General features: G+C 41.2%; 2 protein-coding genes across 2 annotated transcripts; one reads left to right on the top strand and one right to left on the bottom strand.

Moving 5' to 3' along the window:
- Positions 1-6,590: 6,590 nt before the first annotated feature.
- Positions 6,591-23,458, bottom strand: dzank1 (double zinc ribbon and ankyrin repeat domains 1). The gene is made up of 19 exons (XM_022242283.2): positions 23,396-23,458; positions 21,403-21,544; positions 19,986-20,133; positions 19,224-19,350; positions 18,569-18,745; positions 17,749-17,849; positions 17,444-17,561; positions 16,868-16,981; positions 16,189-16,290; positions 15,859-15,873; positions 12,510-12,632; positions 11,984-12,142; positions 11,321-11,534; positions 10,755-10,858; positions 10,020-10,158; positions 9,405-9,520; positions 9,115-9,195; positions 8,372-8,499; positions 6,591-7,963 (listed from the first exon to the last, which is right to left on the bottom strand). The coding sequence occupies exons 2-19, from the start codon at positions 21,509-21,511 to the stop codon at positions 7,720-7,722; spliced, it is 2,319 nt and encodes a 772-aa protein (XP_022097975.2). The 5' UTR covers positions 21,512-21,544; positions 23,396-23,458; the 3' UTR covers positions 6,591-7,719.
- Positions 23,459-23,699: 241 nt separating this feature from the next.
- On the top strand, positions 23,700-26,757 carry LOC110983190 (protein PET117 homolog, mitochondrial-like). Its single transcript, XM_022242243.2, has 2 exons — positions 23,700-23,841; positions 25,179-26,757. The coding sequence occupies exons 1-2, from the start codon at positions 23,731-23,733 to the stop codon at positions 25,317-25,319; spliced, it is 252 nt and encodes an 83-aa protein (XP_022097935.2). The 5' UTR covers positions 23,700-23,730; the 3' UTR covers positions 25,320-26,757.
- The last annotated feature ends 136 nt before the right edge of the window (positions 26,758-26,893 follow it).

Genomic DNA, 26,893 nt, shown 5'->3' with positions numbered 1-26,893 from the left:
CATGTTTTACCTGTCACGAGATGAGACTTAGAGAAACAGCTAGAGTAATGAAATTATCAATGAATAAAGTAAAGTCAGTTATTGCGAGGATGTTTCACGATATAAAAAAGGAGAAAAATTGTGGAGAGATAGTTCGGTTTGGGGGCTATTCTGCATGTGTTGAAATCGGTAGGGGTTAATCTAAGAAGAAAGAATGTCCCTGGGTTTACTATTGCTTGGTAGCACCTGCTAATGACCAGCTGTTTAGTGGGGTTTTGATAACACACACGCACACAAATGCTTTTAATATGGTAATTTTTAAATTCCAGTTGCATCTTTTGGGTCAGGTGTTGTCCAGGTGTTGTGGGGGTTGGGTTTGTAGCTCTATGTTTGTACTAACGACCCATTCTCGTCATAATGTGACCTTTTTCCAGGGCATAAAGGGCCTCGAAACATACCCCCTGCGTAATTGCTCTCAAGGAAATTGTGAGCGTCAGTTGTTTAATGCTTTGAGTTCTTAGGACGGAGAAAATTTACGTTCAGTGGTAATACTCCGTGCTTGCGTTGCAGAGCACACGCCCTGAGAGAATTGAGAAACCGATAAAAGTGAAATAAAGTGCAGATTCCGGATTGTAAATGACACTTTGGAAATCCTATATATTTCCGGGGGACCTGAAATTAAAGCCTTCTACAAGTTCGCAAAAAGGCAACCTGGTCCGGGTTTCTCAAAGACCTAGTTGACTCAGGTCACGAACTTCATTTTGAAGTCAGCAATTAATTGTGTCGAGTGTATTGCCAATGGAAATGAAACCGGTCTTAGTCTCTGGAGTCCGTTTTGTGACTGGTTTACCGCAGGACCCCCGAGAGATCTAACGACAATTTATGCTGTACACTATTGTATTCTTGCCTTTGAACCCGTCAGAAAGGATTATTTTATGCCAGTGATGTACGCTGGTATGTTAGGCGGCTGTCCCAATTTGATGGTATAGGTAGTAACTTGGCGATCGAGTCAAAGCATAGGGTGGAGTGGTTCATTGAACCAAGCTGAATCCGGGCAACTTTACTTTGTGGATTAGTAGTCTTGAGTCAACAATGGGGCAAAGTACCGGGCAAATGGCCGCGACTGGTCCTCGTGGTACGCCCCAGATTTTTCAGTTTCCCCGCCACCTAATTGCTTCTTGGAGAGTGCTAAGGACTTCTTGAAGCCTCTCTCGGGGTTGTTATGTTGCCGGGGTTTGTTGGACCAGCCGGTACTTTTGCTCCAGGAGGAGCACCGGGTTCTTTGATCTCCCTGGCGGCAGTACGCCTCCCCATCTTGAGGTGCTTAAAAACCCTAGAGTGTTGTACACGATGTTCTTTTTTATTCCATGCACTTGTAACTCCTGTTTCCCCCGTCAAGTAGTAAAACTGGACTGTTAGGAAGCGCTTGAAGAAAGAAATAAAAATGACTTAATAATGTTGATATTAAGAAATGCGCCCATATTCTTGCCGAATTCACTCTGGTTTGGAATCACAGCTTCAGTTAACCAATACTGAAGCAAAGCCTATACTGTCAGTTTTTGCAATTAGTCTACATTGACGGGATAACCATTCATTCCCACGAGCGATATGTGGCTGCTCTTCGGGCAAAGTTGAGTGGTCTGTCTTATCGTCAGAAAACACTTTGTCGGGATAAGAGGATCATTTACTTAAATCCTGCTATTTTTGGCACACTTATGACAGTCTTACTATAATTCAAGCTTGTTTCCGGAGAAATCACGAAAGCACAACTTTTATGACTCGTTTAGTTATAGGCACTGGGGTTGGTACCGGTAGGCCTATACGACGAATTTCTGGGATTTTCTTCCCCACATTCGAACTATGACGATCCCAATTCTGACCCCCGATTCCTGTGCTCGAGTCTCATTTGAACTCCCTTCTTTTTGGTATTTTCTCCATCTTTAAGAAAACTCTAATTTTCTTCCTTGCTACCAATACTTGAAGATACAGAACGGTGCCAAAGCATAAATGAGCAAACCCCTGCAAGGTTAAGTGATGAAAATGCGCAAAAATATAAAATGCAACGGGAAAATCATAGGAGTCCACAAATAGCTGCATTGAACTGAGTCAAAATCATCAAATTGTGAAACCCAAGAAGGCAGCTTTTGTTCCAAACTCCCCATAACTGTCATCAGTGGAGACGAGGCATTGATGCCGGAAAAGTCAAGTTCAATGGCGGGAACCTAATGCTGAGGTTGAAATGAGCGTGTCGTGAGTAATTTCAGATGATGCCAAATTCTCCAACCCCGGGGGCAACGGTCCGGCAAACCGCAGCCTCCGGCGAGGCGGAGGAACAGGGGAGTACGTCTCAAGGGGCCTGGAGTGGTTCCTTGAAACAGCAATTGAGTCAGGACACGCAACCCACTCGAGAGGGAAGGGCGACAAAAGACTAGGGGAACCTTCTTGTCAGCCAGACACACCTGGCGTGCACTTGAGTTTGTTGACTTGGCAACTCTATCCTGACCGATTGTTCAGTGCTCTCCGCACACCTGGACATTGGAGTCGGTATACCTTCCCGGATCACTTTCAGCTCTTCAAGAATGCATGCTCCGTTTACATTGTAAAAGCTGTAAAGAGAAACGACACACATTTGGACAGCTTTGGTCTCTTCTCATCTATTGTGGGCTAAATGGTGTGTACCGAGTGTTGGTGGCATGATTATTGATTAAACGACGATTATTATTGCGATAACAAACGAGGTATTGTTTTCACTAGAAGTCTTACCATTTTACATGTGTCTTCCTAATACATTTAGTATCAACCGTTAAAGAACGCACCACAAGTAAAGAAACTCGCGTTAAAAAAGAAGTGGTGTAAAGTAATACATTTACGTGTAGCATGTAACTCAAGAAAAAAAATCCGATTTCATTTGACCTGGGTGGATATAAGTGGCACATTTGCCACATTGTTAGTTTCCCCCGGGAATGAGAGGAGTAGTCAATATACGCAGGTCAAGCTCTGGAACTCAATGGTCAACCCATGCCAATAGATCCTGCATGGTCAGCAGATGAGGTCACGCTAGGGTCACTGAGTGTGAAACTAGGCTACTAACATTGTAACTTCGAAACTAATGTAATGAGGTAATGCTTTGCCAGTGTTAGCCGGGAAGGGACTGTGTGAATATTCTGAACGGAGGTGTGGCAATGTATTTCAGAGCTCTGGAGGAAGCCAATTCTTTTTAATGGGCCAGTGGTGTGTACGAGTTAGATGTTTCAATTCATGAAACGGGACAGCGATTTTGAATAAGGTTCAATATTTGAAGTAAGGCGAAAAAAAACAATGGAGCCTCTCAAGCGACAAACAAACCCGACAACTGCTGATCATACCAAATTTCAAATAACAACAAAAACAACCTGCCCGACTCGAGTCACATGTATACAATTATAAGCAAATAAATTTCAGATGCCGTTGCAAAGGCGGTGCTTGAAGACGACTAATTCCCAGCGAGTTAATAAGCCTCGGTATCCCAGGGGCGGTCGTGGGCGACGTGACTTCTTGGCCCAGCAAGCGGATAAGTGCCGACTGTACGTGTTCTGGGGAAGATTCGGGGAATTTCAGGGGAACTCGGGTGCAAAAATTATTTCAATTTGACGGCCAGTAGCTGATGCATTCAAGATTTAACGCTTCGGGGTAGAAACACGTTGCTTTTTCAGATTTGCGCTACTCCTTGTCGCAAACGCGGCTTTCTCTTTTCAGCGACTTGGCAGTGATTACTGTGTGACAAAAATATCACAAAGATCCCGAAGCAAAACGCAGACTTGACCAGTAGGCTACTGAATGTAATCCTAGCATATTGCAGGGGACATGCAGGGGAGTAGCGAAGGCATTTTCTTGGGGGTGCCAGAGTCAATTAACTTGTTCGCCGGCCAACCTCGTGTCGTGTAAAATGGAAATCCATGGTACGATACATTCCATGCTTCAGGGGAAATGCCGACGGCCAATACCATATCGTTTATGTACCGATTTTGGATTCATATGCCGACCGAAGCTCTAGTGGAATTAGTAATTGGGGGCACACACACACACCGAGTCGCTACGCCCCTAGGGACACACAGGAGTGTATGCGGGATTTATATTCCATTCAAATTAAATGTGAACCGGATTGGACCATCGAGATATACCATCATCTTGGACCCGAAGTTACATACGAACCATGCACAACAATTTTTCATACCTGCAATAATCCCTACGTTTAAGTTGGCACATTTGCAGATTCTACCCCCAAATCGGGAACGTTCCCGTTCTGTTTTTCCCGTTCCGTTGGACCGTTCCCACAGAAACACTTTGAGCATAGACCGTTCGTTCCTGGCAGCGTTCTTTTGGGAACACGTGTTCCCAGTGGAACGGTCCCGCTGTTACATTCACAATCGAGAAGAACGATTTCTGGCATTCGTTTTCTAGACCATGCATCTGAGGCATGGCAGCTGGAGCGCAGCATTTTGTGATTTACTCCTCCAGAAGGTTAACTTTTGTCCCGTTTTTCTTTTCCATACTCACCATGACATAGCTTACCATGCAACGAATTTAGAGCATATCTGGACACCGTTAGTTTTATTGTGTTAATGTTAATGTACTCGCGAGTGTTTTATTCATTGGCGGGCTTGCGTGGTACATGTACATCGCTGTTTCTACTCGTAAGTATCGACAATCAGAAATAATTTGGAAACCTAACCTGTAATTGAAGGGGTGCGGAGTTACGTCTTTTAAAATCACTAGAAAGGTTGAACGGCGCGACTGAGGCAATTAAGCTCGGTGTTGGTATTGCAGCCATAACCTAGTGATACACACACCGACGTAATCGGCATGCACTCAGCACGTAGTGCTTTTCACTTTTGTATCTCAGTTGAGAACAACATTTGCATCATCAGATAAACAAATGTTGCCACAGCACATTTCCATCTTCAGTTTACTTCCAATTCTTATTCAGCTGGCGTTCATTACCATTAGCCAATATTCCTATAATAAGGAAACAAAAGTCTACATTTGTTAAACAACTTACCTAAATACGTCGGCAGTGATGTCCTCTTTATAGAAAGAAAAGAGGGAAGGGCTTTGGTTTTTGAGGGAAATTATAGGGTAAAACGTCAGCGTAAAATGACGCGACGAAGAGCTGTGAACGAAGACGAATCCGTGCACGTAGTGTGGTTCCTTGACCTGGAACTATAAAAGTTTCTTTAATGAAATTCAGTATATCCACAATGGATGGGTCAGGTAACTAGACGTGAAACAAACTGGCGTGATGCAGTCGTCTTTCGCCGAACTCGGGTAAAAAATCTGGTTTTCTTGCTTATATATTGTCAAAATTTACCAAAACTAGAGCTACTAGGATTAAGGAACGGACCCTCAAGGTCTGAATGTCAGTTAGTTTTGTTAGTTTGAAAAAGTGGACTTCGTTTTCCTTGTAGGAACAGGGTGCTAATGGTTATTCAAATTAGGGCTATAAAAGAAAAAATGTCTACCTACGCTCATTTGTCATGGCAGGCTCCGTTTTTGGGACATTGAGTTGAATATTTGTACATGGGCAATATGAAGCAATCCGAATGAGGACATTCCGACGGGAACGCGTATTCCTGTCTAACCGTTCTCACAAAGGAAGACAGCGTTCCATGTGGAACGCGACTGTTCCCAACAGAACGGCCGACCGTTCCGGAACGAGAATAAGGCGTTCCAATGGGAACGTTCCGACCGTTCTGCATTATGCGACGCTCCCTATAGAGAACTATTACAAGTACACCAAACGCAGTGCTAATTATACACGCGTCACTGTCAGGGCAAACAGTGTCTGACTGTGGTCTAACCACAGGTCTGAGACTCATTCTGAAATACATGTATATAAAACCAAGGCTAGTATTCAACGAGCTCCAAAAAAACGAGGAGTCATCAGGAAATCTTCTTAGACTGTCCACCCCACTCCGAGAAAAATAATAAGCGCACTGAAGACGTGGACTTTCGGTAAATTTTCAATTCAGTTTCAAAATGCATCGTTTTCCAGCACAAAAGGAGCATTGAAGGCTTAACATATCTTAAATATGGACGCAATGCATAGACTGTTGTCCTCAAACTTTGGCGGTAAATCTGAATATGTAAATTAACCCCTTCATAAACAAAACAAGTTTTAAGCAGATTCCCTCACAAACTGCCCAAGTAGAGATCCGGTAGTTTAAGATACTTTTGCCAACAACTAAATATAAACATCACCTTTTGGTTGGTTTTCGACTTGACCTCGAATTCGTTCAGGACGGACATTTTATCCCATTAATTTGAATTAGGGTTGTGTTTTCATCTAGTATTTGGTAGTGTATGTATTATTATTATGGATTCTGATAGCTGCATGGGATTTTGAACACTTTGCGACATATTCTTTTACTTTTGTATTGACAGCCAACTATAAATTTAACGGCCACTTGTTGGAAAAACACAACGTTGACATCAAAAGCAACCCTATGGGGAATATTTGGGGGTATTCTTGAGACACTCTTGTGTTGCTGTCCTCCATGATAAGACAAGACCCCACTTTACCAAAATTTTATGATTACGTTTTCCCAATTCATTTGAACTCATTTGGATCAAAATAGATCACATAAAACATTTATTCACTCCCTTATCGATGTACCTATAAATACCTTATTCTACCCTGAAAGACCAACGGTTTTTGATAGCAGAAATAATCCAAATTTTAAACTTCCCTGCTAAATTGAAATCATAGCTTAACTCTCTATGCCAACTGCAGAGGAAATGTGGAAATTAAACTGCCGTTTTAACTGATCTAATATGAATTAGGTCTTAAAATTTTTTTTTAAAATTCAAAATTTGCATCATATAAATTTAGTTTGAATGAACTAGAATTACTTCTCTGAAGGATACCTGCAATTTTAGGGGACTGATTTTGGATGCCTTTTGAAAATAATAAAAGGCATTTTCTTTTAAAAATATGCAGGAATTTATAGATAATGCCCGTAAAATGTTTGAAAACCTGTTTTTTTTTGGCCACACCAGACCAGGGTTGACAACCCTCCTCTCCGTTTCTTCCCACAGAGGCAGATTTACAGAACGAGGATTTCTTTCAAATATATCTAATACAAGTCAAATTTGAATGAAGTAAAATGTGAAACAATTCATTTATCAGCAGAAACCCCAAAGTCCTCAAAAGCTGAAACAATAAATGTAAATTGAAACTCCCCCGAGCCTTTCAAGGCATTTTATTCTCTTTTTCTATGAACCCAACCACAATTCGACTTAGAACAATAAGAGTGAATTGTTTCTGATGGTAAGACACCTGCTGAATCTGAACTGAAATACTGAATGCACATTTAGTAGACTGAATTAATTAAGGGTCATTTCATCATCCCTAATGGCAGACACTCATCTTGAATTCAAAATGTTACAATACCCAACCTTTCCCATCATTGCTTTGTATGTACATGTATCTGTCTTTAGCGAAGTGCACCCTCACCGGCAAAGACAAGACATGCTAGTAAGGAGTTTTTCAAGTGAGCTTAAGAACATACCCAGTGTACATGCAAAGACCATACATTCAAACAGAAATCAATCTTGCATGCTCAGTGCGCCCTGTGCCAAATACGTATGAACCTGCGGTAAGTTCCCATCAAAGGACCATCTTTAATATATTAAAACATACCCACTCTTGTTCCTGCATGGAGTGGATAAAGTCAACTGTGAGACCTGCAAGCAACAACAAACTCAGAACCTCTCGGCTGGGGGTCTTGAGCTCTGCTTCATCAGCTTGTCCAGCATCCCTTGGCCTGCCGTGGAGGCAAACAGGGAGATGATGGCCTCTTCCCCTCCCTTGATGGCCAGATCGTAGGCTGTTTCGTCCCGAGCGTTCTTCACTTTGGAGCTTGCCCCAAGGGCCAGCAGTTCTTCAACACCCTGTCTACCATCTCTGCCGAGCAGAACGGCTTCATGGAGGGCAGTGTTGCCCTTGCTGAAGGGAGGGAAAAATCAAGTGACACTGAGTCTTTAAAGTCCCAAAAGCCACTTTTGAGTTAAAGACCTTCAAAAGAATCTTGCACACTGAATAATCAAGAGGAACCTTCAACATTTTCACCAACAAGAGGTCCCATTTTTGGTAGCGACACACTGAAACAAAAACTCAGTTTTTCCTCTTTCTAATGTAAACTAAAACTAAATAGAATAAAAAAGTTTTGTGAGATCTTGTTAGATCTTGTTAGTGTGTTTGTGTTTTGCCAATTATACCGTGCAAGGCGGACACAGTGACCAAAAAAGTGATCTTGGGCTTTGTAGCTCACAGACAATGGTCTAAACAGAGCGAGTCCTGCTTTTATTTCAGGCTATGGAGTCAAGTGAAGATTTCTCCAGCACTTGTACGTACGGTCCTGCCTTCTTGTTGATTTCAGCTCCATTGTTGACCAGTGTCTCCAAGCTGTCCCAGTGTCTGTTCATGGCAGCGACGGCTAGCACAGGGATACCTTCGCTCGTCTCGCACATGGCATCTGCTCCCTGCAAAGAATGCAGCGTAAAGGGTCACAGATTAGTCTGGAAACTAGACAGCAAACTTCAGAAAACATAAACATCACATAAAGGTTAACTGAAATCAATTTCTCATTGAGCTCTATTTAAAATAAATTTCAGTCATGAAAACTGAAAAAAAATTGTATTCAAGGGTCCAGGCTCACAACTACAAAACTAGTCTGGCGACTATGTATTAATTTGGAACTTAAAGACGATTACAGTTTAGAAATGGCATATTCCTCAGCCAATCCTAGAAAAGGAGAGACTGAAAATCAACGTGAAAAATCATTCCAAAGGACTAAGCAAGGACGGGTGACTAACAAGACTCAATTTAAGAATCCATCTCCTTGCACAGAACGCTTTCAAAAAAGAGACAGGATAAAAAGGTCTTTCCACAAACTAGCGGTTTCAAACGGTAATATTACTAGGTTCTAAGAAAAGCTTTGCAGGGTAAACCATTTGAAAATTAATCTCTTCTATAAGAGTGGTGGTTTTGACTTTACTTTTCCATTGAAACAGAGTAGTTCTGATAGAAAATAAAAACCTCCCGTTTTTCTGACTGCACTAATTTGACTTGAAGGAGGAGAAGAGAGAGTTACTCGCCTCATCCAGGAGACGTTGAACCTCCTCCTCATCTCCGTCTCCCTTTGCTCCTAACTCCTTCAACAGGTCTCGGTCTATGGCCTGCAAGAGCATTTTTAAGATGCACAGAATCACTGAGACATTCTACATCTACATACCTTTCCAAATTGCACCAAGTTAGTCCAGATTATTAGGACTATTGTGGTGTGGGATTTTGTTTCTTTTTCAAGGAGGGGCAAAACGTTGCATTTAGGTCTTGCATCAAATTGTAATGATGAGCTCGGGATGGGGTTTGCAGTTCAAAGGCTCACTGTTAGTTTGTCATCTGCAGCTTTTTTCTTCAGCTTTTTCTTGGGTGTGGATGGTTTCTCTTGTTTGGCTGATGTTCCTAGAGCGTGGGATGTCTTGGTGAACACTTCATTTGGAACTAGAACAGGATTGAAACAGTCAATTTGGACAGTGGTAAAAAACATTTATTACTCACACAAACTTTCTTGACAGAGACCCAGACGCCTCCCTACACTGACAGACCTCAAATCATGTGCTCAGTCCATCTACTTTAAGAATGCAGACATTCACAAACCATACTTTTTCAAGGTTGGAAATGCATAATAATGGAAAAGCAATATACATGTACAATGACAAAACCAGCTGTTGTCTTGAGCAAATCGTTTTGGACCCGCCAACACAAGTTTTGCCACGGCAAAGACACACTTTGCCTCCTGTAAAAACCAACGGCCAGAATGGATGCTAAATTCAGTCCATTTTTGCAACTTCCTTTCCAGTAAAATAAAATCGCTTTCCACATTTATTTTCAAGGCAGTTATTTCAGCAGGACAGTTCCCTCAACTGCATCCCCCAAAAGATTTCATTATTAAAACAGCTACTAAAATTAAAGAAGGGTGGATGATTTCTTGCACTCTTACCGTCAGTTGTGTCACTCAACAGGCTCTTCTTGGTTATTCCAAGTGGCTTACCGGTGAAGTCATCTTTACTGCCTCGTAGGACAAAACATGCCGTGATGCTCAACTCATACCCGTCCTCATGCACAGTGGCTCCTTGAAGCTGTGATCAAGACACACCAATCCAGTCAAACACACAGTGGGGGTGCAGAGGGATATTTCATGTCAGTTTACCTTAAAGGTCAGGGGAAAAAAATGGATGTACACCACCAAGCTGTGCAAAAGACAGTTAAACTGAAAGCCAAAAACCTGGCTGACCATCACTCCAATTGCTACATAGTACTGTTTAATTTAAAGTTTTTACTGAGTACAGACGGTGTTTGCCGGTACCAAAATGAATTTGACATTTCTTACACAACAGTTCATACGACCTTGATTAAGAGCATATCAAATACTGATGATGCTCAGGCCCCGATCATAGTACAAGGGGACCAAGGACATGTCCAGAAAACTTCTTATTCACCGTGCAATGGACGGTTTGGCTTTGCAAACACAGGGTACCTGCCAACATGCAATGTGATGCACACTGCCTGCAAGGTGTTCCCTCGCTGGTATTTCTGCAGGACTTCAATATGCTACACTTCTATCCAAACAATCCAACGCAGTGACTGGCAAATGAGAACCCTCCACTTCTCCGTGAGACAGTTCCTCCCCGCCACCTCTCTTGTCACCTCCTTCCACCCTGCCTTCACCCCTTACCTTGCCCATCCGTGGCTCTGCAATCAAGTTTCTGAAGTCCTGGTTATTCTGTGCATGTGCCTTCAGATGCCCACAAATGTGATCCATTTGCTGTCTCCAGTAACCTACACACATAGAGCAAAATATCGGAGTGAGCAATCATGTACTCGGCCTGTTCTACATTTATCTCAAGTCCATTGAAGAAAACAGTGTTTGACCTTACGAGGAAGTCTAAAATGACTTTTAGAAAGAGCGTTGTCTGTTATCTAACCACTTGTAATTCTTGCTTGGGCAAATTATTCTTAGACCTGAACAAACTTACTGCAAGAGGATTGACAGTCATTGAATTCTCAGTGCATGTGTTGGACTCAACTTACTGACCCACTCTCAGTCTTCTCTGTCAGGTACCAAGTATCCTTCAACAGCAAAGGCATGTAAGTTCTTTCCTATGGACTGGAACTGGTTATGGGAGTTTTCACAGTGTACAAGTCGCCAACAGTTTCCAAAATTAATCACCAACAGTTCAAGCAACACACCACCAAACTGTTCCACTAAAAAGGTCCAAATTCTAGGGATACCAGTTCTACCTTTTCCAGGACTGACAGCAGTCAGTACAGGTTTCTTCTCCGCCGCGGATTCTGTAAGAATCCTCTGATCTCCCTGTCCCTTCCCTTGCTGCTCTAGCCTCTTGTTGGATGGGAAAAACAAGCCCGCAGTCTGTGTGCCAACGGTGATCTTCTCTGGCTCAGGATGAGGCATGGACATGGGAACCCAAGCTGCCTTGGCTTGTTTATCTATCACCTGAAGAGAGAAAAACACCAAAATGCTTACCTGAAACAAAACTTGATGAGACTTGTGAGAGGATCCCTCAAAAGGAATCCCAACTAAAAAATTTTTCACATTTTTTTGTTTTTCATATTCAGTAGGCAGAACATTGATTCTGATGTCTCATTCAGTTAGGCACCTCAAAGAGTACCAATGTTTATTTGGGAGAAAAAGCTAAACATTGATTTCCATTGTTTACAATTTATTAAAAGACTTGCAACAAAGTATGTCAGACAATATAGGATCTATTTTGTTGTGTAAACTCACATTTGACACAGCAATATTTCCTTGCACGATACAATCCGTGCACCTTTTGAGTAAATGTGGATTTTCAGGGGGAGGGGAGGATTAAATACTTTTGAAAATACACCGAGGAGTTAAACAAAACAACTGCGTGAATCTGTGCTTTCTGCTTTCATCCATACCTGAGAGGTGCTCCTTCCACCGACCGTTATGCCGTTATTTCGAGGGTCTTCTCGTGGTGGAGGTTCTATTGAGCAGCCACAGGAATGGCAGAAGGTGGCGTAAGCTTGGTTGCTACTCTGACACCTAGAGCATGTCAGTAGGTGTGTTGTTGGTGCCGGCTAGATAGGCCAGGGGGGAAAAAACAAAGAGAGAGACTAACGAACAGTGACACAGGTAAAGACAATTCAGGAATGTCTGTGGTCACAAGGTGCATCAGCTGCAGGCTTGGATCAAAATGTGACGTAAACTATACTGCCTCTTAGCTTTTCAAGCTGAAAACTACAAAATCGAGTCGGTGAGCTCTATTTTTGCCACATTTTAACCATAAAAATTCAATGGATTTGCTTCTGACAAGAAATGAGCACAGGAGAACTTTCTAAATGTGTAGGGTCTTAAATAACACCAAGCATTCACTCGGAATTCTATCAGTTTTTACAAGATAATGCCAACTGAACAGTGATCAACAAAAGCAGTTATCTTTCTCACCTTAGCACCACACCAATCACAGAAACGAGCATCACTGTTATTCACTCGCCCACACTTGTTACAGCAGAGGAGCCGGCCTCCTTTCATGGGCATAGGAGGGGCAGATGCCCCACTGTGAGTAGCCTATATGACAAGGCCAATTGAAGACATATTATTATGCATATAATTATACACCGCAGTCCACATAGCCCAATTTCACTGAGTTGCTTGGTAGTAACATTTGCTACATGTATCAACCACTGAAGGTACTTGCTAAGCAAAAACAGGGCACCAGGCAAAATGTCGTGCAATCTCAATTTCTGGGGGTCCGGTTATCAGCTAACTGTTGTGAAATGAAAATATTTGCTGGTTAATATTTTATGTCTGGTAGCTCTGTGAAAATGGGCCATGGTTTACAGTATTCATCAATAGAGGCATTGTACACATGTAAGAGCCAGACTATGCAGACAAACTCACCATAGCAGGCAGGTTACAAATGAAATGTTCCTGGCAGGCCACAGTGTGGGGCAAATTCGGGCATCAACTACAGTTTAACCACTCGTCGATTGCTTTTTAACAATGCTTGCAATGCAGCCATACTGGAGCAGCACCACTTGAACTATTTTGTAAAATCCCGTTGTGACTTGTGTTTTTCCACTGGCTATAACTCTCACGGTGTACATGGTCAATGACATCTCGTACGATTATTTTTATGTGAATGATTTCCCTCTGTGCTGATAAATTATACAGCCTACCGATAACCAGTGGTGCAGCCATGCCCCAGGGTCTGGTTCCAAATGGCTGAAAAGATGGTACAAATTACCCATTGTTTGGACAACTTTGGATGAAGTATAGTCAACTATAGTCAATGCTCAAACTTGCCTGTGGCTGACAAATGAGCATATGCATGTACAAAAATGGATGACCACGTAAGTTAAACATGCACAGAAAACGTCATCCAGAGTGACTTTACCTTCCAGCAATTGTCAGATCTTTGTGTTTACACTGAATACAAGTTCTTGTCAGAAAGTAATCAATGCAATACAAATATAGCTATCGCTATATCAATGCTACATAACTGCTGAACTTTCGATGTAAATGCGTAGCTTCCTTTGGATTATCAAGTATGTGACAAAAACAGACATGTGCTTTGTCGCATTGAGACAGGCGAGAGAATTAGTCACTCCGACTTAAAAGTATTTCCAAGAAAGGTCATTTCAACTTCAGTATCACAAAATAATTACAAAACAATTAACAAATTTACAGTTGTTGTGTTGTTTATGGCTGACAACATTTACAAGACATCATGCATAAAAGTTAAAAGTTCAGTTTCGGTCATTTTCACTAACAGTTATCAAAATAATCAATGCAGTACAAAGTAGCCACTTTAACAAAATTTCCAAGTCATTAAAACATTTTCCTCAAAGACTGCTAGTTACATTACAAATGCATCAGGTTTAAGCTGCAGTGAAAATGCCTGAGTGATTGAGCAGATGATCAGCAAAGCACCAGGGTATGAAGCAGATCCAAGATGGCTGACAGTTGTGCAAAAATTAAAGTCCTGCAAGAGAGGTTAGTTTGCCCACAAATGCCAAGTTCATGAAGCCAATAAATGCGTCAGTTGAGCTAACAAGGCTAAAAGCTGATGCATTTATTGGCACCATATCAAAGCTCAGCTTTCACCCTGCTGGAATTCGTCTTAATAGGCTGTAGTAGCGACAAGGGCAAACCTGCAAAATATACAATGAGCTCTCAAATTTTCAATAAAAAGACAAAATGTTATTTGCTACCTTGGATCTGCCTGTTAGTTTAAGCTGCCATGACAAGCGCCCTCTACCCTTAGCATGTTAGGTTACTTCGGTGGCTTGCAATTACAACAGTTTTGTTTAAAAAAGGAAAACAGTTATTCCATATCCTACCTCAGGAAATACCATCTGTTATTCACAATGTAAAGTTGAAGAAAAGACATGAATTATAAAAAGCACAAGGATGATCTCAAATCAGCTCTGTAAACATTCCCCCTCCATCACATAATTATAACTATCCACTTTACCCAACAATCATTGAAGGTCAATGAAGGATCGACATACAAACTGCAATAAAAGTACATGTACCAAGAAGGTGAAATTTCAAAGGTTTCCTGGAGGTCTAGAGGAATGTTTTTTCTTATTCTTTTCATTAATTTGTTACTGACACCACAAACTGGCATCCTCTGGCAAATTTGTAAACGTGGAATAAGGACCCTCACATCCATAGTGGTTTGTATGCGTGGGCATGACAGTTGATTTTGCTGTGGGTGGACTGTGGTTTGGGACCAATTGTTCTTAAAGTCCACCTTTTTCAATCTGAAAACTAAATTGTAGTTTGGTAGATCAGGTTTGGGTACAAGAAACCTGAGTCTTGATGTAGAGAGAAAAATATGGAAAGTGCTAGAAATCAGAATGAATTCAGATGGCGTTTTCCTTCAATCATATTTATCCCTGCACCTTTACTCAATTTTTTTCACCTCCACCAGCACTTACAGTCCAGGTAAATCCTGTAAAACTGCCAACTGTTGCTTAACCACTTGCTGCCGGGTGGATTTTTCTTGAGCAAGACAAGATGCCGGCTCATTTTCAAGATTTTCCGTTTTCAAAATTCTTCAAATATTCATCATTTCATTTAATGGCCGTTTATACCAAAATGAAGGACTCTTTGAGCACGACTCTAAAGCCGACAGTTAACCTTCATTGACTTTTGAATATTTCAGCCAGGCTTGCAGCCTTGGAAAAAGAGCCCAGATTGTGCGGTGTTACGTAAGATTCTTTTGTTCCCGAAACCGGCACAGTGCACTGCTGACCTCTTTTCAATAGGGGCCAGATTAGCGTGCAGCGGTGCTGTGTGGCTCATCACTGCGGTGGTGGAGAGCTTTTGTCCCCGGTGGTAATGTGCTTCCTCTAAATGCCTAAAACCGTGGTATACTGTTTCAAAACAAGGCTGGATTATCTCCACTATTGAGAGTGAAAAATGTCGGTAATACCCAGCAGCCCAGTCTTTTGTGCTGAGCACAGTCTTTTGTTATAAGGCCCAACTCTTTTCCGGTTCCGGGTTCCCCGGCTCTGCATATGAAGCCTATGTACTCAAAAACGGGTCGCCCGGCAGGGAGTGGTTAAAAGCCTAGCTTTCAGAGCAATCTACTCTCATTGAGCTTCTGGTCTAACTCTAGTCATGCAATGGTACCCTTACCACCGAGTCAAGCCAGAGTTAGGCCTGCCAAGCTACCATCCCAAGTCTGACAGCCTCTGACTTTGCCTTTAGAGACAGGATATTAGTGTTTGACAAGAACAAGGATTCGTTTACAAACTGTCATTAAGTTTTCCATTTCACTTACCTTTGGCAACACCATCTAAGGGTACAGTTGGGTGAAACACGAGGACAGAAATGTTACGTTTGACACAAGAAATGCATGTTTATTATTAAACTAAAAGTACACAGATTCAATGGTTCAAAACTAGTTGCAAATCCATTCATTTTTTTCCAGCCCCAGAATGAAATAAAATTTAAAAATATTGTTACACGGAGAAAGGTATCATTTACGTTAGGTTCATAGCTCCGATGGAAGAACTTTGCACAAAGAATCTGACAGTTGTTTATCTGTCATAACAAATGCACTCGTCTTTAAGCTACTCCTGCAATTCTCATAAAGATTGACATATTTTACCTTCAAGTGTCGATTATTTCCAGTCAGTGGGCATTCACATGTGACACAGTACTCCATATTGGCTGGGTTTCCAGTCCCACACTCATTGCACACTAGCTTATCCTGCAGTGAGAAAACCAAGCTTCTTCGTATATCTACTTTGTTTTTCCAAAAATGCAACTTGCTCCACGAGAATGCCAGTTACGTTGGAATTTTTTTAAATGAGATGTCGGTGCTTGCTACTTCAACTTACAAAGACACACGTTTGTTACTTTTTTTGAGAACGTGTTTCAGTGGCAAACAACACTTGTCAGAAGGTTCTCACCATGTAAAAGACGAGCAAGTGATTTGCTTTAACAGTCTACGACCTTTATGTAAGCCAAATGTGAACGAATGCTTATGATCTTATGAAATCTGAAAACAAAGCATTTCTGCACACAAGTGTGCCTTCTTGCCAAGCTGTACAGCTGACATCTGACGTTTACTTTCACACTATTCAAGACAATTTGAAAACCGACAATGAGAAGTTGAAACAAAGTCAGCAGGGCTTTATTCTTGTTTTATTTAATGACAATTTGAGAGCTGGTAACCAGGAACAGAAGCAAACGCTTCTAGTGGAACAGAAACTCAAAGGGCCGATGAAAGTAGGACAGACTTTTTCAGTAGACCTGAGCCAAACACACAATGACACGCACAATACCTTGAGTTTGACGGAAGCTTGTGGAACCAGCTGTGGTGCTATAGGCATTTCACATATCAGACAACTAGTCACATTCAGCGGCACCATGGCATTGCACCCTACACACATACCCAGCTGTGTCCAAACAAAGCAGACATTGAAAAGACACGTATTATTACTCACAACAAGCCACATTTCACACTAGTTTTATCAACCTTTTTCTATAAAATCTCGTTATTTGGACAGTCACACAGAAGTACACCACAGTTGCAACAGTTTGTCAACAACAAGAACCGTACATTGTAAACACAAAGCACTTGTTTGCATAGGCAACTAGCAACAAAAATGCTGTGGTTGTTTTGAGCATGATTGAATTGTATGCATTGAAGACTTGGACAGATTTAAGTTTTGCAATAAAGACACAATTCCATCTTGGTACATTATTGAGGGTCTTTGAAGGGTAACGCATTACAATGGTTAGGGAAGAAATGAAAGAGTTATCAAGTAATGCCTGCACTGCATTTTTACATTGTATACTAGAGGGGGCAAGGCATACATATCATAATTTTATGATGAGGATAGACATGTTGACTCTACCTGTGCTGGCTCTGGAGGTGGTAATCTAGCATTGGGCAACGGGGGTACAGGATTACCGCATGCTATGCAAAACCTGGCAAACGGATCTGCTGGTCTGTCTGCAGCACAGAATATGCACCTGTGCACGGTAGGGAAAAAATGTCCAGTGTGTGAGAAGGGTCATTTATGAGGGAGGTTAAGACAGAAGAGCATCAATATCAGTAGAGATTTGTATTCATTTTTGTCTATCATGGAGACATTACGATCTCAGGATGATTCTCAGTCTAAGGAAGACACCGTGCAAGAACTAACGGCAAGCTTCTTACTTGAGAAAGTCAGTTTCTCGTTGCAGTCGGTTTGCTTGGGTCAAGTTCTTAGGTATAGCCTTCCCTTTATCCTCGGGCTTGGGGCTTGTAAGCTGCTGAGCCTAGGAACAGATATCAAGTTAAATGTTTTCAGCAGTGAAACGAAGAAGTTAATGTCACTTGATTCCCATGTGCTGGCTTTCCCCGGAAAACAAGGTTGCAAGATTGAACTGCAAGTACGTGGATACTGCACCATCATTACTTTTAATAGATCAGCAAATGATTCAAATCCATCTGACTTCCTGTGCACAAAATTTTCAATAAAGTCGGTTACAAGGTTCGTGTTTGCTGGACGGAGAAGATGTGATTGTGCGGACAAAAATACAGAAAAACATCAGTGCAGTGTGAAGTAGTTCTGTGAGTTAAATTCCGAGTACTGGTACCCATGTTGTTGGTGCTGGCAAGATATTTCATTCATTCTTCAACCAACTACATGTTTCGGAAAGTGTGTTCTGTCACTAGATGTCTCAGGATGAGAATGGCATGATGGGTGGCAGAAAGATTCTTGATGGTCTTCTTTATTACATGAAATCTTTTTCATTTTTTCTGCATAATATGATATCAATCCCACAGATTTGATAAACAGAAACCACCGCTGTGGAACTTTACTTCCTCAATAAAACTCTGCAGAGAACCAGCCAAAGGAATTATAAAATCCTGTATCATTTTGGATGGGCACCATTTTGTTGGGGGGGTTCTCCTTTTTACATTTGGCCGAGTTTGTTCATACTGGGAGATCTGTGGATGTGGAAGTCCCATGACGCTGGTTCCTTGGACATACCTGGCCGTTGTGTTTTGCTTTCTCCTTGGCCGCTGTGCCAGTTGGTTTGCTGCCTAACCTAGCCTCCATGAACCGTGTTCCAGTGGTGGGCTTGCGGTAGTTGGATCCCTGGACTGGTTTCTGGGACTCCTCCAGCACTTTCTTCATGATTGCCGCCGTTGTCTTGCTGGCTGTCAGCTGTGAAACCATGGCAAATTAAACTTATAACCCAAACTCCTTTGGTGCAGTGTTAATTACGTGGAATCCAGTTCCGCAGAGCATGGTTAGCGTTAATGCTTAAAAATTTCACAGGTTTACTTGATCATTTGTCTTTAGTTCATTTACTTAAATGAAAAAGGAAGTTGATTAAAAATGTTCTCTGTGGCTGCCCGTTGGGAAAGTTAATCATAGTGTGTGGCCTATCATGCCCAACAGAAAATAAATCCCAACAAAATATTCAAAATTCATGTGAGGATAATAATCTATGTTTTCACAATATCTTGGCAGGTGTGACAACTATCTAAGCCTAATATTATTGTTTGACTATTCTTAATGCAAAGATGTTTAAATAAAAAAATAACTACAAATGTATTAAATACATTAATAAACTCTTTAATTGCTAGTCAGGGCAAGCCTGGAGTTTTCATGAAAGGAATGTCTCTAGAAGTTACTCAACCTGAAGGCCAGGTGTCTGCTTGCGAGCGATGCGATCTTGAAAGCTCTCATCATCAGTCTCGTATTTCTCTTGGCCTGGTGCCCACTCCACTGTGAAGGTCTTGCTGACGATGTTGCTCTCTCGGTTTCTGTTACGAATGAGGCACAGAATGAAGGGAGATATTTATATCATCTTGGAAGAGATGCCATCCAAAATTTGGCTTGAAATCAAAGTGCTTCGATTTTTTTTCTGTTGGGTAAGTCCATTGAAAAAGATCCTATGAAGTGAGCAAATTATGATCTCTTTTCCCTTCTGCTATTCACACTGAAAAGCTTGATGCAAAGAAAGCAATAAATACAGAAGTCACAATAAAAGCTGGTTTAGTTTGCTGAACTGTGGATGCTCCTTTTACATGAAGGCCAGTATTCTAGGAAGACTTGATGATTTCTGGAATAAAAGGGAGGGAAGGTTAAGACACGACGCTTGAAGGATTTTGATTGCCTGTTCTCAGCGGGAACACGTGACCCTTTGCATCTGCCCGCTCACACTAGGTATTCTAAAGTGGTGTTGTTCACCTTGTGTGTGGTGTGCCAAGTTGCGAAGAGCCAGCTCCAATTAGTCACATTTTCGGAACACTACCTGTTCCCAAGGATGCATTGTGTTGCAAATGGGGAATACTCACAGGAACATAAATGTTCCAAGTTTTGAGACAACCACAAATCTAGAGTGAAAAAAAGCTGACTGCTTCAGTCGGTGGCATGTTTCTTGATTGACAGGACTTACTTGGTTATTGCAATAGCCCTAACTGTTTTCCTCCCCTCCTGGAGAAGGAAAGGTTTCTTATACTGTTGTGTCTTCCGCACTCCGATCTGCTGGAAGGGATCAGGCTTTGAGCCATCGATGGTGAAGTAGATTTGAGTTTCGGGAAAATCTGAGGATTGAAGAAGATGACGAGACGAGTAAAATGCTACTGCAAAATGGAATCGTTGAGTTAAACCATGAATGTGCACATTGGCTGGGTTCTAATGTGCTGAGGAAAGGAGCTTAAGCTATTTCTTAGACCCAGAAATACTTCCTTGAGGGTACAATTTCAATTGAGAATGTCAGAAATCCCCCTACCTGTTTAAAAAGAGGTAATTAATCAATACAATCGATTTCTTAAATGACAGTACGCAGGATGGAGTCTAAGCGAGTAACAGAACTTTGGTCATTCCTGATCAATTTGGTAGAGTCATTTTAACCGCATCCTGCTGAGGGCATATATAAATGTTGATTCTGCTGGGACGCAGATTTTTTCATTTTTTTTCTGTTTTCAAAATTCTTTAAAGTTCCTTTCTTCATTTACTGGACACTTAAACCAACAAGAAAGACTGTCCGGTTTCTACTCTAATCTGACAGACAACATCTATTAATGCCAGATTATTTCAGCCAGGCCTGCAGCCTTGTAAAAAGAGCCCAGATCGTGCAGTGTTACGTAATTTCTTTTGTTCCCATAACTGGCACAGTACGCTGCTGATATCTTTTCACTAGGGGCCAGATTAGCGTGCAGCGGTAGTGTGTGGCTCATCGCTGCGATGGTGGAGCGCTTTTGTCCCCGGTGGTAATCCGCTCACACTGAATGCCCCAAACAGTAGTATACTGTTTCAAAAAAATGCTGGATTATCTCCACTATTGACATTGAAGAATGTTGGTAATTCCCAGCAGCCTGGTCTTTTATTACGAGTACAGTCTTTTGTTACAAGGCCCAGTTCCCTTTGTCCGATTTTTGGACACCCCGGCTGTGCCTATAAAGAATACGTGCCCGAAACCTGGCTCCCTGGCAGCAAGAGGATAAGAACCCAGAGAGCCAACAAATTCCCTCTTTTGCAGTAAGTAATGCTTGCTTCACACTTTGCAACTTGGATTTCGAGAACAAAACCTGGCATCTTTAGTTTATAAAATGGCCTCTGAATCCTTTTAGTCAACCTAATATAAGAAATCTTGAAACTTGATGGCTCAGTCTGATACTTTAACATAGCCTCTCTCTCCTCCCAACTCCAACACAAACTCCCACATTGGTTATGATGAATGTAAACAGGTCCTACAGGGAGTTTTGAACAAACAGTTGACAATCACTTATGTCCTGTAACGTAACAGCAGTGCCATGACACTCCAGCTCAGTCATTATGGTAACTTACACAACTGGATCAGTTCCACATACCTGTCTTGAGCTCAATGTAGGTGTTGGTGTCAATCTCTGTCTGGGATTTTCCAGCTACAGGCAACCGCAATGGAATAATGGAGGGAGCTGTTACTGCACCTGCTGCCATCTTGTGGTATCAGTTGACCTTGGAATAGTACACCTGGGGAGTGCAATGGGGAACTGGATCAGGATCGTGTGTAAGCTGTGATCAGATCACTTAGATGACAAACACAGTTTTTCACACGGAATCATTCAATTTTTAAACCTGTCATTTTTAAACCTCCTTTATGAAATACAAAGTTCCGAGATACATAGGGCTCTGAAAGATAGAAGCCTAAAAGTATATTCTTACCACAAACACAAAGATTTGAGGAAATACTGCATCCTAACTTAACAGATCCTGTCATTCCAGCTGATTAATAAGACATGCTTCATAGTATCCAGCACCAGGGAACCAATAACACACAGCAATGAATACTTGAAATACACAGGATTCTGGTGACGCTTTTGCAATATACATATACAGCTCAGAAAGGGGGGCGGGCAATAACTGGGAGTTGAACAGCTTAGATCTCAGGATGTGCAAGCTATCTACTAGAACACAGACCCTAATTGGAATCTAGTGGTAATTTAATAACCTTTACAGACTTACTCTTGTATACATATCAAAGAGGGCGCTGTGTACTTGCATCCGGCTAAATACCATTTAAAACTAGCCAGCGACAGCTAAATACCTGTTCAGCACAATCTCCGAAAGTGTGCAAATTTTTAATTTGCACAATTTGCTCAATTTTTCTTGAGCAATTTTCAATAGGTGGGCATATTTTAAATCTCGAACTGTGCGATTTTTACATGTTTAACAGGAGTCATGTTGGTTAGTGTTCAACCAGGCCCGGCCAGCGGTTCAGGGATTTCCGTTCCCTTCAAAGTCTCCAGCTGTCTGGCACCAGTCAAGCTGGGAAGCTGTTGCCTTGAGTAAAGGCTACGGTTCCAAAACACACTAAGAGCTTGGAGGGGTTGCTTCAAAATCTTTATTTTATTTATTTTGTCTGGGATCTTACTTTTATTGCTGATATATTTCGAATATTTTTAATTCCCTGTTTCTTATTAATAATGCATGTACAGCTCTTTTCCAAATAAATGTCAACAGGGGAATTTAATTGTTCTCACATGGCAATATTCATCAGAATGCCCGTATGGTGAAATTTTGTCTGATATGTTGCAGCCGGCCAGCACGACACGTGACGTAATATGCCCCGGCCCCAAGTACGTGCCACAGTGTACGTGTGACACACGTCACACATGAAACAGACCCGACACAATCATGCAAAACATGTAGTTGATGTCAGTCTCTTACGTACGTCTGTTGCCTGTGGTTCATGTATCCACGCAATTTTTATTGCTGGCGATATCTGTGGTTGTGCCAAACTTAAAAATTACTGGCACAAATTTTAAATTTGCACACTTTCAAAGATTGCACTCAACATACCCCTTAGGCTAAGCCATGCAAGCTGTCTAGTAAACATTGTAAACATAGTAAAAGAGTTCACTCTCGGTCCAATTACTTGGACTATGATTGACCAAGTCCAAGTGAATCGGTCTCTACAATTGTCTCTTTTAACAGTTCAGTTGGACATGGTCGGTGATACAGTCCAAATGTTGAAACATGGAGGAATTTCTCCACGGTTGAAAGTTACTCGGACAAACTTTAGCACTAACGTTAGCAGTTATTTTATCCCCAGAACTGTGGGGTCCGACGTTCGCCCCGCTCCCACCATGCCCACGAAACGGGGCGGACGACGGACCGGATCCCACAGTCTGACAGTTCTGGGAGTAAAGTCGTGACAGATAGGCCTAGGGCCTATGCCATGTTTTAATCACGTCAATCTGCATTCCAATTACTTTTTGGGGAATTTTGTTAAACATGTGCTTCTTCGTGAACCAAGGTCTACTGCCTACAACGAACAAAAACTTGAAAGAAATAACAAAATATGAATGCTGCGGAACTCACTGTTCTTCTTCTGAAGCGGTAACCGTCAGTTTGGCATTTGTTGTCAACAGCAGTCAGGGGTCAAGTTAAGGTCGCACCATTAAATTTAAGAGGGGATGTTGATATTTTAATATGTCACACTTTTTGTATATAGAGAAAAATATTTCATTCAAAGTATCATAATTTACAAAAATATACTGCAAATTATTTTTGAAAATATTTTTATAGAAGTATTATCGCTCTTAAATATTCATCCTATAAAATTTTACAGAACAGCCCCCCCATAAAAGAAGAATGAATAAATGGACTCTTGAGGGCGCGGTTCGCATTTTGAGATTTTTATGTATTGTGGATGAATGGAAAAAGAGAAAATGTCAACTGGATCCAAAGTTTCTGTTGCTGCATCTGTTGTGATTGCAGCTGGGATCATTGCAGGTGTTCATTATAAGAAGAAATCCGACCAAGCTGTAAGTGAGGATGTTAACTAGACGTCTGCATCATGTGCACGTTGAGGAAATTGAATTGGTAGTCGTGGTAGTACATGTTCCATCATGACCATTCCAACCTTGATTGAACTTCAAACATACAGTCAGTTATACTTAATCTTTCACCTCCACATTTTCCAGCGTATTTCTCGACATGCTCAACCAAACAAGCTATAATATTGTACTAGGTAATTCTTAGGTGGAGTTAAGAAGTTGAATAAACCTTTTCGACGTTCGCAATGCATTATGGGCATGGTGGGTTCTAAGTCACTATCTCTGTGATACGCCATGTGACTTAGAGGAGACAAGGTTTACATGGCGTTTTAACGCTATAGGGTTTTAAAATCGAATGTTTGTGGTGAAATGGTTCACAGCCGTAAGAAAATTATTATCAAATTTTCCCCTGTCAGCATACCTGCTTAATCTATACCTCCTAAAAAGCTAAAAAAGCTAAACCTTGTCTCTCCTAAGTCACACGGAGTATCACAGAGTTAGTGTTTTAGTAGTTTTCGAAGTAGGTTGGGGTGACAAACAATTAATATGCACAACCCAATGGGAGAAGTGTACCCTCAAAATGTTAATCTGCTTCCATTTTATTACATATTCCAATTCAAGCCATCCTCTTCTCACAGAGTGTTGCATTCAGATTTGGGATGTGGATATTCACAAAGTTTAAAGTATTGCAGAAAAGAAAAATTCAGGGAAGTCCTTCCAACAACACACATTTTTGTCATGGACCGTGCTTTGAATAAAATCGTGACTATCAATGTCCTGGTATTGGCCAATCAATATCACGACTTGTAGCTCATTCATTCCGCATTGACCAATCACGTTATTTTCACTTGTGCGCTTTAATAAAAAGATAATTGAGGGTGATTTTTCATCTCACAAACATATGAAAAATTATTTATTTTGAAAATCTTCCTTGTGTACTACATGTACGCATGTATCTGTGAGGTGATGAGCAGATACTTTAAAATATTCTGAAGTAAACTGTAAAATTGATTTCTTACTGGTTCACTTCCCCTGAGGTTTATGCATATAATGCATTGCCTGTTTGTCATTCAAAGCCCCATAATGCATTGCGAACATTGAAGGGGTTTAATGTTGTGAATTTACCCAAGTTAACCAGTAATTTGTCACTTTTCTTTCAACAAAAAGTCTTTTCATTTTCCACATATATCAAGCTCATTGCTTGGTTAATCAGTGCATGGCATTGCTATATCATTAGCACTTGATACACCTGACCTTGGGCCTTTGCACTGAGCATAGACAATCTCATGTTGAGTAGTGTGTCTGTGATGAATTTCTGTCAACAGAGGCTGCGTCAAGGTGTTCAGAGGGACTTAGAGAGGCAACGGAGGAAACAACAAAACCGAAGGGACCTGGAGGAACAGATTGCCTTGACAAAACAGCTGGAGGAAGAAAGAGACCGCCGAGAACAGAACTTGACCTCGTGATGTGCTCAAGTGTAACTTCATGTACGGTGAATAGGACGCAGATTGGCATGACTTGTGCAGAAACTCAGAAGAACTCCACCAAGTTGTCATGAATGATGAATTAATGTGACGGTCTGAGAAAGGAAGTGTAGAACTTCTAGGAGCTTCCTGTTACCACCTGACTGCCACTCATGAGCACCTCAGATTGTCGTGAGACATGTGTTTGCATCTTGACTTTCGATAACGCACATTGTAACCTCTTTAAATAATCCTGTATCATTCACTATTTTAGGGTGAGCAAAAAAAAATCATACCTTGGCACATATCAGGATAACGTTCCAACTTCGAATTACCAGTATAGTACATCAGAAACAATGTAAAGGTAATGATGTTATGTAATAGTAACTCTAAGGGCTGAACTTGAATGCGTAATGAAAAAATGTTATTTATAGAGTGCAAGGTGCCTAGGTGTGCCTTATCTTTTTTAAGAGTCAAACACCCTGGTTCTTGGTGTAATGATAAATAGGTTCCAAGCCCAGTTCACACAGAACTTGTTCAGCTGGCATTATGGCAAATATTATTTATTATTATGCTTGTTGACTTTTCTGTGGCCCACGGATTTCAGGATTTTTTGGGTCAAACCCCCTTCACTGAAAGTTTCTTGCTACCCACTCACTTAAACATCCATCATCTTAATTCTATTTCAGTCAAGTATCTTTGATCATTCTTACTCCATTAATGAAAACTCAAGTAAGATTTGATGTATTTATTTGTTCTTTAAAATTAAAGTTTGCAGATGTCAAGGCAGTGCATTTAAAATGTAAGACATCTTAAGGTGGAGAGGTTAGAAGTAAATTTCAAGCCCGTTGAAACACTTTCCTTTAATACATTCGAATTCAAAATATATATGTACATTAATTTCACTGGAGCTTTTGTCAAGATATCAACACAAATGTATGTTACAGAGCTCTGAAAAGTTTAGCAATTTGTAAAGATCAATCAGTTGCATCTGTGGTAACTAAAAGTGTTAGTACATATCAACAAAGCTTGAATTCAATCATAATTGTTTACTGGACGGTTTGCTCCTTACAAGCGCTGCTTGTCTGCCACACAGTGGTGTTCAACTGACTACATCTTTTGAAAGTTGCAGGTCAGTGTTGCCTGTGTGGGCAAATTATTGATTTGCCTGACTTCAAATTCTCTATTTGAGTATTTTGTGGTACATACATGGACTGGATAGTTTGTATAAAAAGCAGCATGGAGGCTACCAGCAGGACTGACATGATGTGTTTCAGAAAATATTGGACAAAACAGGGCTCTCTAAATCGATCTGCTTTGCAATGGAGCGTAGACATTGATTTTCAAGATGTTGATGGGCTTCACTACTGTTTTTAAGGGTGATTATCTCAGGATAGAATTGAAAGTAAAATTAAAGATTGCGAAAGGAGCTTTAATTTGATATGTGTCTTGAACTCCTGAGAAATGTGTATTTTTTCCTGTTTTTTGTTTTTTAAGCGAGGCATTTATCGCTGGTGTCTATGGCAGCTTCTTCATTCGCCCGCAACCGTAAATGAGTTATGCCAACGCCTTCACTT

This window comes from Acanthaster planci, linkage group LG01 (genome assembly GCF_054643075.1).
Source record: "Acanthaster planci isolate LZ-2023a linkage group LG01, COTS_SCS, whole genome shotgun sequence".
NCBI lineage: Eukaryota > Metazoa > Echinodermata > Asteroidea > Valvatida > Acanthasteridae > Acanthaster > Acanthaster planci.
This window is presented reverse-complemented; position numbering and strand designations above follow the sequence as displayed.